The sequence below is a fragment of the Zerene cesonia genome, chromosome 1, assembly GCF_012273895.1.
Source record: "Zerene cesonia ecotype Mississippi chromosome 1, Zerene_cesonia_1.1, whole genome shotgun sequence".
Classification (NCBI taxonomy): domain Eukaryota; kingdom Metazoa; phylum Arthropoda; class Insecta; order Lepidoptera; family Pieridae; genus Zerene; species Zerene cesonia.
In genome coordinates this window covers 1,673,665-1,689,154 of record NC_052102.1, presented here as the reverse complement: position 1 = coordinate 1,689,154, position 15,490 = coordinate 1,673,665, and the positions used below count along the sequence as shown (strand labels likewise).

The following is a 15,490-nucleotide window of genomic DNA, read 5'->3' as shown; positions in this document are numbered from 1 at the left end:
TTTTACAAATTTACCGTATCTTCACGATAAAAATTTTCGATATACATTATTTCCATTACCAAATCGCTTGCAAAGTCCGAACTTGTCGCTTTATAGGATCCAGGTGTATAATACTATTTTTGTAAAAGAAATCTTTGTGCTAAAGAATAAAAGCATTTTCGTGTTATATCGAGTTGAACTGCGCAAACATTCGGAATCCAATACGTAAGACTTTGAGTTGAAACTTCTTATACAATACTACGTTGTTGCCGTGACTTTATCCGCTTCATTTTAATATTGGCTTAGTTTTTACATTTTTTTAAATGATGATTGATTGATGTGATGAAAGTATTGTATTGGTTGAACTACATATAAACTAAAGCCTCCACGGCGTCTGTCTGTGTGTATTTTATCGCGAAAATAAAATTTTGCGCCACCAATTATATCATTCTGTTTGTTGGGGACGATTTTATATCTAAATTGGCTAAATTAAGGGCGAGCCACTGGAAAAGCTAGTATTTTATAAAACTAAGTATCCACTTAATTTAAATAAAGGAATATGTATGTTCAAATTTAAACCTTATTTAAATCATTTTGAAATGTGTCTATAATAATTAATTAATATTAGTAAGTGTACAATTAGCCACATAATGGTTGATATCTCCACGTTACGTTTAATATACAAATGCTGTACTAAATTCTTTACAGCGACCAATGCAGAGTTATTTAATATTCCATCCCCTCAATCAGGAACCCACAATATGGCGTCAAGTCTATGTTAAGAACAGTATTACGTAGTCCGTTCGTGAAGCAATATAATGAATTATTCATAAGCACTCATGGACCAGAAATTCATCACTTTATTGGTACTGGTGCTGTACAGTATAAACACTGTGTAAGACGACTGGAACGACGTTAGAACAGTCAGTCGATGGTGGAATTTCGCTTGCAATAATGATGTACAAGTGATTAAGTGAAGTCAGATATCCGACTGATTCTTGAGACTTGTTTTTATGAAATATCCCAGTGAAGATTGGGTACAAACCTACTAGTCCTACTAATATTATAAATGCGAAAGTTTGTAAGGATGTGTGTGTGTTTGTTGCTTTTTCACGCAAAAACTACAGAACCGATTGCAATGAAATTTGGTACGTAGATAGCTGGATAAGTGGAATAACATATAGGCTTTTTATCCCGATATTCCTACGGGATACTGACTTACGCGGGTGAAACCGCGGGGCGCAGCTAGTTAACCATAAGTTCAAGTATTTAAGAAGGTAATCAGTTGTTTTGCTGTTAGCCTACATACATTCATGTTACTTAATCATATAAAATTCAAGTAAAACTGTATAGAAATTAGTCAAGAACGAGTCGGACTGGCGACACTAAGGTTGTTATACAAATAAGCTAAAGCAACTGTAAAAACTATGATCGAACATCTTCATTCCATTATTAAGATATCGCCCGATGATAGATGGAAGGACAGACAAACATACGGACAGCGAAGTCTTAGTATCAGGGTGCTGTTTATCCTTCAGAAAGGGAACCCTAAAATACCATTAAACATATTTCCCATAAGACAAAGTATTTCTCGCATGCCACGCTTTTTACCACTTTAGTGGGGACTGGGAAACTTTATCTTTTGTCTTTATCACGCGCACACTTAACGGACAGTGTGAAGGGGGACAAAAACTTTAAGTAGACTTTGATTTATTAACGAAAAATTCACTACAAAAGTTCAGAAAATTGAATTAATACCAGATTTTAAACCACTTTCAAAGTACGTGTTTAATTTAAACTTTGTACACATATGTGATCGGTGACAATACAATAAATTAATGAGTTTATGTTGTAATCATTAATTTATTCATAGTAATATTAATTTATTTCCTTACGTACACTCTGTACCTCTGTGAAAGTTAGATTTTTTAGTTGAATCTTTCTTCAAATCGTGTTTCTTTTTGTTTTTTTAACAATATTAATTATCCACTTTAATGTAGTATAATCATAAAATGTCTATACATAATATCATATCACATCATACCACATATTTAGTCAAAATAAAGATATTTTAAATTTCAAATTCACCCTGAAATATGTAACTAATCATGCAATATTAACAGCACTCACCTCCAAGCACGCGGCAAGTTAGCAGAACATCATCCCCCTCCTCATGGGGGCCCAGGGTGGTGGTGTTGATCACCCGCCCCCACCGGTCCACCACCACTGGCTTTTCTGGTGGTACTGCAACAAAAGGTTCATACAGATTATCTATCTATTTCTACGTATTCTCAAGAAGTAAAAAATGTAAATTGGACTTGGACTTATGTAGTCAAAGTCCAATTTTCTTTTTTACTATTTTAGATGTCACACGTTATATAGTATACTAGCTGTTTGCCCGTGACACATCTGGACCACGGGTGATACAGCCTATATATATTATGTAGTGTTATGAAAGAATTTTTGAAATCGGTGCAGCAGTTTTTGTGTGAAAACGTCAAAAATGCAAAAATACAAAATTTTCTTCTTTTTGATATTAGTGTAGACTACCATTCCACCCGTAGTTTCTCCAATATAGCGAAAGAAAATTCCCACGGGTATGAGATATTGATGATTGTTAATGTAAAAAGTAGTCTATGTTCGACTAACCTCCTTACTATCTAGACACACAAATCATATAAAAGACAAACAAACAAAGTACACTTCTGCTTTAAAAATACCACTTATAATATATGAAATTTAATATTAATATATTTATAATAAATTTAATTTTTTCCAAGAGGTTTGTCTGTAACAATTGGAATAATCCTATGACAAATAAAGAAAGATTTTTAATAAAACCGATGATATAGTAGCATTACATTTGTATCCGTGTTTATTTCTTTTCTCAATCTGTGTATACAAATGTTTTACGACGTATTAAATTCTAGAATGAGTATGACATATGATTTTCCTACAATATTTTACAATCATAATATTGTAAGACATCAAAAGACAAAGAGCATTGAATTATGTATGAAACAAAAGTTCCTAAACGATTTGGTTTCATTCTTTATGTGAGAGGTCAGTGATATTTTACATATTTCTGTCCAATACCTTTTTGTAATAACATAACAAAAGCAGCAAGTTACATACATGATTTTTAAATGTGTCTAGAAGTAGCACTCAAGGCATAGTATATAATAACTAGGCATAGTATATAAAAATAATATTAGCTTAAGTGTAAAATTAAAATTGTTTCATACTTTTTTTATATATTTTCATGCAAACTAAACATGTAATGCTTTGGGGTAAAACCTGTAAATTGCTTGTTACTATATTAATGAATAAATAACAAAAAAGGTGAATTGACTTCTGAAGTTAAATAAAACTACCCACTATTGATTGATTGTAATATCTTGGTAGTAAAATACAGCATTGAAAATAAAGCGTCTTCTATATTCTTTATAACTAGAAAATTAACGTTATTTTAATGTTTCATAAACAACAGCAACCAGTTATATAATTAGTTCGAACAAAGCGAAAAAGGCAATTAACAAAAAGAAATGTCTCTTTGTATAATCGAGCAGAGAGTTTGAAACAATGTTGAAATTTCCGTTCAACTTGCAAGCTGCGGTTTTCTTCTGACAAGTTTTGTTCGAACCTCAACCAATACGTGGAAACTGAACTTGCGAAACTTTATAACGATTCACATACATGAACTTTATTCATACGATGCAAAAGAAACGAATCCGCGCGAGCAAACAAAGTATGTTGCTCGTTTAAAACGTTGGATAGGAAATTTTCCATACTCATTGAATTGTTTTTTATTGTGGTAGTCGTGCACGCTTCGGCACGAACTGCGCCAGCTCGCAACGGGGAAGTACCACACCTCCACAGAAGTCCGACGTGAAATAGTATACTGTTGTGTTTCGCTCGGTGAGTGGGAGAGCTGGAGAAGTTTACCAACTTCAAACATTCATTGAAACGATGTAATATTCCAATTTCTATTAATTATTTCTGAAGATTCACGTTAAATAATATTATGAAATAATTTATTTCATTTAACATTAGCTGTGCTTCCATCAATTCCTAATTTGTTATCCAATAAACTTAGCATATTAATTATGTTTATCTAAAAATATTTGATTATTCATAACTTAATATACCCATCCAACATCAAAGGCATATTTTATCTTATTTATAAGATAAACCGGTCCCAATAAATTGCCTGAAATTACACAAACAGTACTCTCTCTCTTATTTCTGTTTGTCTGGATAATCTATTCGGGGACTAATTTGTTTCGAAACGCCTACGTTGTTAAGTAAAGGACAGGCATTAAATAGTAGTCCTAATATATAATCTTGGCGTGTACTACATTGCAGATGATGTAAATATTGGATTCTATTTTATTGCATATTATAATCGCGTAATGTATAAAGCAAATTACAGCTATAATGATATTAAAATAATAAAGTTTCAGTAATCAATGATTTCTACCAAACAATAATATATTTATTTTAAATTCTATAACATCGCTATGCTATAACCGAGAACAAATACATAAAACTCAGTTTTCTTACTCTCCGATCATATCCATAAACAATAATCTAGAAACAACAAAACTTCCATCTAATTTAAGGATCCTTTGTACAGAATTTGGCGACACAAATATGCCACGCATTATGAACTCGAATGCCGATCGATCACCGTCTATGTGCTTTTCTAATTAAAACCAGATGCAATAAACAATAATATGGGATGAGCTGAACGCAATTAATCAGCTAGACACAACCAGGTGATTGCTAACAGTTCAGTTCTATTAGCATTAGGCTACCGAAGGACCAGAGAAACGAACTGTAATTCAACGTTATGCGTAATGGGATAACGTTCGTTTTTGCGTACACCACCTGAAACAGTATCTTTGTCTATTTTAGGAGGGTTATTTCGGTGGGCTACGTTTAAAGCGTCAAAGCCCAATTGGGTTTTACATTCGACGCAGTGGGCTCGTCCAATCTAACTTTAGCCTCTAATTCCGGTTGAAACATTGACTACACTGAATAAAAATAGTGTCAATTCATTAACCCTTTAGGTCAGGAAATCAAGAGAAAATACAGTCGGTTATAAAGAGAAAGTCTTCTGATTAAATGAAGGCGTGCAGGATTTTATCAAATCAATATATTTGTCAAGTAGTATCTCCGGATCGGGCTTGACTATATTATATATCCATAACTGGAAAGGTTCTTTGTTTGCACGTACTAATCTCAAGAACAACTGGACTGATTTCAAAACTCTTTCAACATGAATATGTATGTGATCCTTGAGTGCTATAGGCCATATACATACCAAGGGCAAGGCCGGAGCGGACCTTGTTTCAGATAAGTTGCGCATGACTATATGCGTATCTATTATACGATCTACATCCACCAAGTCGCCAATTTCTAAATGAAAATATATTACAGGGTAAGCGAAACAAACTCAAAATTCCTATATTATAGTAAATAACCAATACGATGCCAACGTACACCTTTTGAATTCATCAATTCTTCATTAAAGTTTAATTATAAGCTCGTAACTTTGCTGAGAAATTTAATTTGCAACCACACCAGGTATGTTATAATTAAAACCTATAAGATAATCGAAATAGCAACTCTTCTAAAACGCAATTTGCATTAAATACGGAAGCGGAGGTAATAGAAAGATAACAAAACATTGATAGGATCATCCGATCTTTAATGGCTTCTAAACAAAATTTAAACTTAAATTCAATTGCCAAGTTCGATCACGAAACACGTAACTCGGGACAAATAGAAAGTGGAGATACGCTTCTATTTTACGTTTATTTTCCTCTATCCAGTTATATAATGATAATGTATTCGTTTCTTAATGGATTTGTTTAAAAATGGCTAAAGACTAATGTAAAATGTCTAACATTATTATAACATATTAGTTATCTTTTGATTTCGAAGGGATACATACATATTTTATTCTATAAGCAATGTATGTCATAATCATCATTAATGAAAGTATGACTTTTTAACACTGTAAAGACTTTGAAACGTCGGGTTAAATAATATAAGGAGTAAATCGCGTTTAAAACCCGAACTTTAATTTCTACATGCTTACTACTGCCATAAAATCAAACACAAGAAAATGCTAAATCATTAGTTATTATTCTAACCAATATTCAATTGAAGAATGTAATTTGTTATCTATTAAGTATATCATAAACAAATAAAGTTACAATATACATTAAAACGTTCTTTTAATATCTATAATAATATATTGTGAACAATTTTATAATTATATTTTGATATTTCAAATCTACGCGTACGTTCAACGGAAATTTTCACCTAACGAACGCCTGTAACGCCCAGATTTAAATTGATTTTTTTGTTCATTTATTTTTTGGAAATACAACACAGGTTAACTATATTACAATAATATATTCAATTTAACAATTAGTCGATTAAGGATTACAACACATTTAATGAATTCACACAAAATAATGCGTTTCACACGTTCGTTGCTAGCAGACTTGTGCAGTGTTAAATCGGTCAACAACCAACCCCCAGGGAAAAGAATCGAACTGCGGAACCGAGGACGAATTTGAAGCAGCTGAAATTGAATGGCTGTAAACTGATCGAATTTCAATAAAGCGACGAATGAGAGAGCTAACGAGCTGGCGTTGTTAAAAAGACCCATCCAATTATCGTGGTGGGAGGCCGAGTGATTACGTCAAGGTTGGTAGTCATATTGGCAGTGTGCGTGTGGTATTTATACTTGAGTGTGTAATAAAGAAATACCTATCAATATTTTTTGCTACTTATATACTTTTGCCCGCAGATTTGCGCGTAAATTCGAAGTAAACCCCCTTTCATATCGTGAAGATTTCCTGCTATCTTTAAAATATCACATCACATTAGAAATTTAAAAAATAACAGTATTTCGACATTACTTAATGGATATTATTTTAGATATGAATTTTACTCTTGGACCTCTCTATCTATTAAAAAAAAAAATCAAAATCTGTTGCGTAATTAAAGATCTAAGCATACAGACATACACATTACATAGACGGGGAAAAGGGACTTTATTTTTACTTGGTAGTGGCACGAAGCTTTATATATCTTTTCTTCGAGCATAAGCCGCTAAAGCGATTTGGATGAATTTTATTGCAAAAATTGTACGTGACCCTTGGGTCAAAAATTTGCATTTGTTCCACTATTTAATTGAAGATTTCAATTTGCTCTTAAGCAATCAAAATCGACATATAAGACAATAAAATGCACGATTATTTTTAAATCTTTTTAAATTTATAATTTATATATTCGCCCGTGCATTCAAAAGATAGGCAGTACTGACTCTTCTCGGATAGAATCCGTTATCATTGGATTTCCGTGATAAAAGTATCCTGTATTTTTCTGGTTCCAACCTAGCTTTTTTACCAAATTTCATACAAATCGGTTCAGTGATTTAGGTGTAAATAAGAGACAGACTGACTAGGTAACTGTGCATTTATAATAGTTGGGATTGAAATAAAATCGTAAATTCTGGAAACAATGACTCGTTAATGTGTGCGGTGTTTAATGCTGATTTTGTTTGGACAATTATGTCGTTTGTGGGAGCGGCTTAATGTTAAAATCAAATTATCTCGTCTACGTTTGTACATAAAACATATACCTAACTAGCTGCGCCCCGCGGTTGCACCCGCGTACGTCCACATTCCGTAGGAATATCGGGATAAAAGTTGCCTATATGTTATTCCAGTTGTCCAGCTATCTACGTACCAAATTTCATTGCAATCGGTTCTGTAGTTTTTGCGTGAAAAAGCAACAAATACACACGGATCCTTACAAACTTTCGCATTTATAATATTAGTAGGAGAGTAAGTATTGCCTAGCAATATGATCCAAATCTATGGAAATGTGTGTAATTTTTCAACTCTATAAAAAAAGTCATCGACATTGGGAGTGGCTACATATTGTCAAATGGGGCGAAATGACAGCATGTTATACATAAAATTCTGAACGCCTATTCGTTACTGAACTCCCCCGAAACAGCTGGACCGATTCTTATGAAATTTTGTGTGCATATTCGGTATGTCTGAGAATCGGCCAACATCTATTTCACACCCCTAAATGATAAGAATAAGGCAGAACAGCGTTTGCTGGGTCAGCTAGTTTTCCTATAAATCACAAAAAGAATGAATAATCGTTTGAAAGCTCACGAATCAAGTAACAAAACCAAGAAAAAAATGCAATCGATTGAGATCCCTTTTCTAAATGTCGGTTAAAACACGTTAATCCCCTTTCAAGGTTCTATATCGTATAATTCACGCTTAGATAGCAGTGAATATAAAAAAATGCGTTTGACCTTACATTGAAATGCCATGAAAATGCTAATGGCTTCCATTCCCAGCACCTGAAGGTGAGAGGTGTAGATAAATGTCAAATGAAACAGTGAAAAACACATATTATACTTCTACAAATATGTATTCATACTCCTCAACAATCACAGTGCATCATATTCATTATAACTTGAATCTTACTTCCTATCCTACTAATATTATAAATGCGAAAGTTGGTAAGGAGATGTGTGCGTTTGTTGCTCTTTCACGCAAAAACTACTGAAACGATTGCAATGAAATTTGGTACGTAGACAGCTGGACAACTGTAATAACATATAGGCAACTTTTTATCCTGATATTCCAACGGGATACGAACTTACGCGGGTGAAGCTAGTTAATTATAAGGAGACAAACCCTGTTCTAAGAAGCCAAAGTGTAAAATCTTAATAAATAGACTATGTAAACATAAGTACCTAACGTTTGAACATTATTACAGCAATGAGGCTTCCTACATTCATGAGCACATTGATTAGATACCAAGTAATTAATGTGCCTAATAATAACTGCCCTTTAATAACCATGTAAGGATTATGCTTACATGGTTATTAAAGCATAATATTATTTTAACGTCTCTACAAAAACAATTGTTAATTATATTACTCATTACTTGGTATACCTATGCGATAATATTTGTTTTGTTATTCTTCCAGTAAGTAGCAGCATTGTTGTCTATTTTGCATTAAAACGATAGTTTTAAAACGTAAATGTTATTATCATTTAAACGTAAACCATTTAACGATTTTTTATCATTTAACCCGACGTTTCGATAATATAATAAATAAATAATAATAAGTTGAAAATCCGTTGGTCTAAAATTCTATAACACTGACGTAAAATCGAACACACAACTACTATGACTGCAACCAACCAACGATTTGCGAACCAGTGCTTGACCATGATGGATTATGGCCTGAACCCTCATAGGAGGTCTGCTTGCAGTGGAAACATCTTATACGGACTGATGATGATGACACTGGTAATAGAAATGTCATCGCTTGTATGCCTGATTTAATTACAGACACTAAACTTAAATTTTTTTATTATTTTTTTTTTCTATGTCGCCGTCGGCAATAGAGCTAGTGGGTCGGCTGATGGAAAGCGCTACCATCGCCCATGAACATTTGGAGAGGCGTAAGATCGTTGCAGACTATACGCCTCTACAAATGGATTGCCGACTTTGAATTGGAAAGGGATTGAGAAAGGATTGACGAGAGGAGTAAAGGAAAGGAATGGAAAGGGTAAGAAAAAGGATATGGGCCTCCGGCTTCCCCACTCACCAAACGAAACACAGCAGTATGCTATTTCACGTCGGTCTTCTGTGGGGGTGTGGTACTACCCCGGTGCGAGCTGGCCTATTCGTGCCGAAGCATGCTAGACTACCACAATAAAAAAAATTATACGATAGCTGTTCAGTTGAACAAGGAATTCAAGGGAATAAACAAGCGCAATATGAAAAAAACATGATGCATCTTAATAGTCAAAATATAAAATGACAGATTTAAACTACTTAGAGTAATAAATAGTAAAGTATTCAATATCCATTCCCAAAGACCAAAAACTTGGAAAAGTAGCTCTTTATACTCTAAGTACGGAACCAATTTATAACCCAAATGAAGTTACAGCGCTGGAGTATTCGCCGAGTGTAATAATAAGCCTTAAAGCTCACATTTCAGTCGTACCCATAAGTTATGTGGAGCTTCCTTAAGCTATTTAGGGCGGTCGCACACTAGAGCACTTTTAATAAAATTGTTGTTATTTTTGGCGAGGGAATTAAATTTCAAATTAGAGATTTTAAATTACTGATTACAAATAATTTGTAATTGTTAATATTCTATCAAAAGCGTATTTTTGTGCAACTTATGTTGAGAGAATGTTTCAAATATACATATAATTATATTTTTTTTATATTAGTCTTAAATTAAGTGCATGTAATAAACATTGAAGTATGGCGTAATACAAATGCTTGTATTGTAGTATTAAAACATATTTTCGTAAAGTTCATAAACAGTACTTTTAACAGACAATGCTATAATTATAATAGTTATGCTTGAACATACGCACACAACGGATTTTTATTTGTTTCTTTATGAACAAATTTAATCCCTATAAAAGAAATTCCCTCATAGATCAGCAGTACTACAATCTACATAGCGAAACGTCTTTTGTTACGTAAGGTTGCGCAACTATCGCTAAACCTAGCCAAGTTCTCGAGCGACCTTTCCATCCACTGGTATATCTGTTGGGTACAATACTGCACATTCCGAAGTGAGAAACTAAACAATTAAATGGGACCTAGTTTATGAATACGTATGAATTCCAATACACGTTCGTTTCGTACCGCGGCAGCTTAATTTAGCGCTCTCGAGAAATTAGAGGGGAACTTGCACAATTATTGTAAAGACATAATTCGGGCTAATTGAAAACATATTTAACCAAGTGTTAAACTCACTTCGCATGTTCGTTTGAACGCAGTTCTTTGTTTTGCCGCGTTCGTTTGGAAGAGTCGGTCGTAGAAAATTCGTCAGCGAGTGTGGTTACGCTGGAGATGACGTCATTGGGTTTTCATTTACATATTTATGTGTGAAGAACAGAAAACAGATGGCACGGGTGTTGTTTGTACGGTTTTAAATTAATTAAAGGGATGATGATGTAGGAGGAGTGTTTAATATATTTACTGCGTAAATTATATTTTTGTGTGCTCGTCATAAATGACAATTAAGATTATATGGTCGGTGAATATAGACGGGTATTTTTGTTTTATGTTCCGAATACAAACACTTTATGCTGAGTTTAAATTATTTAACATTATTAGACACCAGTCGTTTTAATATGACTGATAAGATCGTTTTAGAAAGAAAGAAAGAAATAAATTTAGTGTCTATAAAACAGCACCGCACATACAAAAAAAAAAAAATAGGTAAAAAAAAAAATGGTTGCCTGTGAAGTCGGTTTTACGGGCGAAGATTTTACGTGACAACGTCTTTTTCTCGGTAGAATATTTATTGATATGAATATTATTAAATTGCACAATAGGAACAAGGAATTGAATGAAAATGAGAATTGCACAAATTTTAACTATAGAAAATATTATTTGTTTACTAAAAAGACAGAGACAGAGACACAAGCACGCGCCGATTCAATTCTCTAGTGCTGCGCGCGCGGCGGACCGATCATAGTTCGGTGACTCATCGTAACGTTACCGGGCGTTACACTTTTTCATAAGTGCCTCCGAGCCGCAACCTAATTTAAGACGTTGTCACGTCAAAAAAAATCTATAAATAAATTTACAACTAATAAAAAAAGAAAAGAAAGTATAATAGTACACTGTGCGGCTTGTTAATTTTTAATATGAATAGCAGCGTCGAGCCTTGACTCTTATAAGTCTATTTTGATGACTAAAGCCAAATGCACGTTACTTACCAACAACAGTGAGGTTATATCTGAAGCTGGTGGTCTGCGTGTTACGGAAGTCTATTCGACACCTGTACACTCCCTCGTCGCGGCGCTTCACGTCCCTCACGAGGAGGGAAGCGGGGGAGGGGGACGTGGAGAAGTGCGCGCGAGGCCCGAACACTTCTGGCGCTGACCAGTGCCGCGCTTCGGATAGGTGCTTGCCGCGGACGTCGAAACTGCAAGAGAAGTCAACAAATCAGGCTCACATTCGAGTTTTGTGCGTCAATGAGTATAATAAATAGGGAATAGAGTAAAAGTCGCTTAGGGTACAAGGTCGACACAGAGAGTATTTGGCGATACGTTAATGGTTAAATTATCAATGCCGCAAGAGTAGACAATAAATCAGGAAACAAAGCTTGGATATTCGAGTGTTATGGACCTATATTAATAAGGCATGGAGCAAAAGTCCCATATGTGACGTTTATACTTAAATTATAGATTATATTACGATTAAAACAGCAAAAAATATGACGTTTCTCATAACCAAATGAAATAAATTTCTAATCATCATCATCATCAGCCCATATATGTTCCCACTGCTGGGACACAGGCCTCCTATGAGGGTTCAGGCCATAATCCACCACGCTGGCCAAGTGCGGGTTGGCAGATGTCACATGTCGTCGAACTTTTAATTCTCGGACATGCCGGTTTCCTCACGATGTTTTCCTTCACCGTTTAAGCAGTGGTGATGTTATCCACAGGCGCAGATAAATTGAAAAATCAATTTATTTCCTGCACGCTCGCCCGGTCTCGAACCCCGACTTATCGATTTTGAAGTCCGAGGTTCTCACCACTGAGCCACCACTGCTTTTTTTCTAATTTTAAATTTCTAATAAGTGTAATGTATAGGTAAAGAAAAGGTAACGATAATGACTTTGAAGAAACATCATTTAAATACAACAAAAATTTAGAATAGTGTAGCAGCTGTTCAAGGTTTAACACCTGATACCGATAAATTGGCGGATTCATATTTCTAACTATGGAAAAGGTCAGTGTCGGACAGTTCGTCGAAATCCTAATTTGCGGATTTACTCTTTTAAATCTTCACATTTCAACCAAATTTAAATTTAATTTTTGTGAGAATACAACCATGGAGATTCATTAATATTTTATTAAAATGCAACATGAAAATAATTCATTTATGCTTACAGATTACAGGCAAATCTTAATTGAAATGCCTTCAAATATCTAAAGCAGCTAGGCCACTAAAAACCCAAGCATCTAACGTAATTCTCTAATAACTGTCATACAAACGTACTTTTAAAACAATAGAACGATTTAAAAATAACTAATAGTGGCTACATGCTCATGCTTATATAGCCGCCCGGATAGACCCATGACAAAATATAAGCATATTTTATTGTATACGTTAGAATATGTAAAATCAATAGTATTTAGAGTTTATACATTACATACAAAATTACATCACTAACTTTTTTTATTGGTTTATATTGCGAATTTTGTTAAGTACCTTTATGTTCCATTCACGAAACAAAATATTTTAATAACATTGAAGATGGATTTGAATTGATACTTCATTTTGTTTTACACAAAAAATGTATGACCAAAAAACCCTTTTAATGTAGGTAAATAGATTTGGTTACTAATAAAGATGAGGTAAATTATCATTAATATTCATAACCAAGTATTGTATTTCTTTAAAAATATAAATAAATATAGTTTTCATTTCAATATTCATAGCCATTGAAGCCTCTGCCGCGAAACGATTAATAAATAATACAAACAATCGACATAAAAATTTATTGATATCGTAAATTGAAAATGCATAAAAATTCAACTCACAGTTTTGTATTGAAATGTGCTTGAAATTCATTGAATATTTTACTCCAATTTGTAGCGAAAGAAAGTGTTCGTAATTTACTATAATCAAAGTTTATTTAAAATACGTACATAGTGATTTTTAACACAAAGAAAATATCCATTTTGTATAAAACTTTCTTTTTAAAAAAATTAGGTACGTATTCATTTTAATAATTTGGTAATTATCAAACGAATAGCTTAAAGGCTTAGACATAAAGCGTGACATGTCAATACCATGGAAAATGAATTATTTTATCTAAAAAGCAACCAAAACCGTATACGTAACCGTATAAACTTACTTCATTTCATATTTTACAGATTACGTGAAACCAAGTAAAAGTGGTTAAAAAGATAAAAAGATGCCCTTAAAATAAAATATTAGACGGTCATTCAACTTTCGAATTTTTTTGCAAAGAACATAAACTAAACTAATCTAGACTTATTTATATTTCAAAGTTCTTCAACGGATAAATTATGGAATTAATTTTTAAATTGAATATACGGAGTATATATTGGAGTACTTTTTTGAGGGACTTCATAGGGCCGTTGCGTACAGTCGTATGTATAGATAATATATATTCAATTCTGAACTGTATTCCCAAATGCTAAGGAGGAAAGTTGAAAAATGAGTGATGTCCTCGGGGACGTTAAAACTGTGATAGAGTAGCCGCGCGTGACTTTTGTCACCTTGGAAATTTCACGGTAATCTTTAAGGAAGGATTGCAAAACTGTTCGGATAATGCATTTTTGAATGTGAAATCATTAAGAAGTTATTCGGAAACTCTGGATATTAATACTTGTCTGTGTAATTTTTAGTTTTATAGCATTGAAATACTTAATAAATAAGAAATTTTGAAGGAATAGAACAAATTTGATCGTGAGGCGGGATTCGGACTAAGATGTCTCAGTGTTTCAATACTTTCAAGTGTTGGAATAATTTTAATTATTTATTACGTTATACTTACTTACTTATAAATTTATATATCTTTCAGTATATTTTTCAGTATGCCAACATTCAAACCCTATGAGATTACAAAGGCGTATCATAACCTACTGAGATTACAAAGGCGAAAGTGTGTTTATTTGTTTGTATGCCTTTGTTTTTGGTCGCAATTGAGTGATCTCTCGGTATGATGTTTGCTTGGAGATAGGTAACAATATCGTCATTCAAATCCATGTGAATTTACATTGACCGGAAAGCTAGTTACAAACTTAAGTAAGGTAAGTTTTAAGTTACCGAAAAGCTTATAAATGCATGTGAATGCGATTTAGCATGAAATTATTAACTGAATATTTTTTAATTCTCACGTACGAACTTTCATTCTTAACGTTTTTTTATAATCAAATCTTATTTAACACAAATAATTACCGTTCACAGCAATACAACTTCGCCAGCACATACGTAAACAAGCTGTTTTCCGCCCCATATCACTCATAAGCTACCGCCTAATTCCCAATACAGCCATGTTGTTTGTATCGCTTATTTTCATCACGTATTCGCGAGACCCCACTCTGTCAGATGGAAAACGATGACACTCGCCAGTCCTTTGTCAATTTACCACTATCCCGTCTTTAGCATTTCGCACACGCCCCTACTCCTTATCATACAAGGAGCGTGTATTCGTAATGTTTGGTTTGAGCGTGGTGCTAATGGAAGCTAAGCGTTGTTCTTGTAACTGTCATATAGTAATAATGTTTTCGAGGGAATAAGTGGTAATAGTTGTAAATACTTACTAAATAACTATTTGTACAAAATTATGAGGAATTTATTGGATATATACTTAGTCTGGCCATAAATACTGTTACACTTAATTATAAAAAAATATTACATTTGAATTTCGAATCTG

At 33.5% G+C, this 15,490-nt stretch overlaps 1 protein-coding gene across 2 annotated transcripts in view; it reads right to left on the bottom strand.

Moving 5' to 3' along the window:
- The window catches only part of LOC119829243 (nephrin), a 336,867-nt gene that overhangs the window by 131,843 nt on the left and 189,534 nt on the right, over positions 1 to 15,490 (bottom strand). For both annotated transcript variants that reach the window (XM_038351653.1, XM_038351643.1), the window contains exons 4-5: positions 11,790 to 11,998; positions 2,110 to 2,223 (exon numbers count right to left, since the gene is read on the bottom strand). In XM_038351653.1, coding sequence (XP_038207581.1) covers positions 2,110 to 2,223; positions 11,790 to 11,998 — 323 coding nt within the window. The remainder of the gene's footprint in view (positions 1 to 2,109; positions 2,224 to 11,789; positions 11,999 to 15,490) is intronic.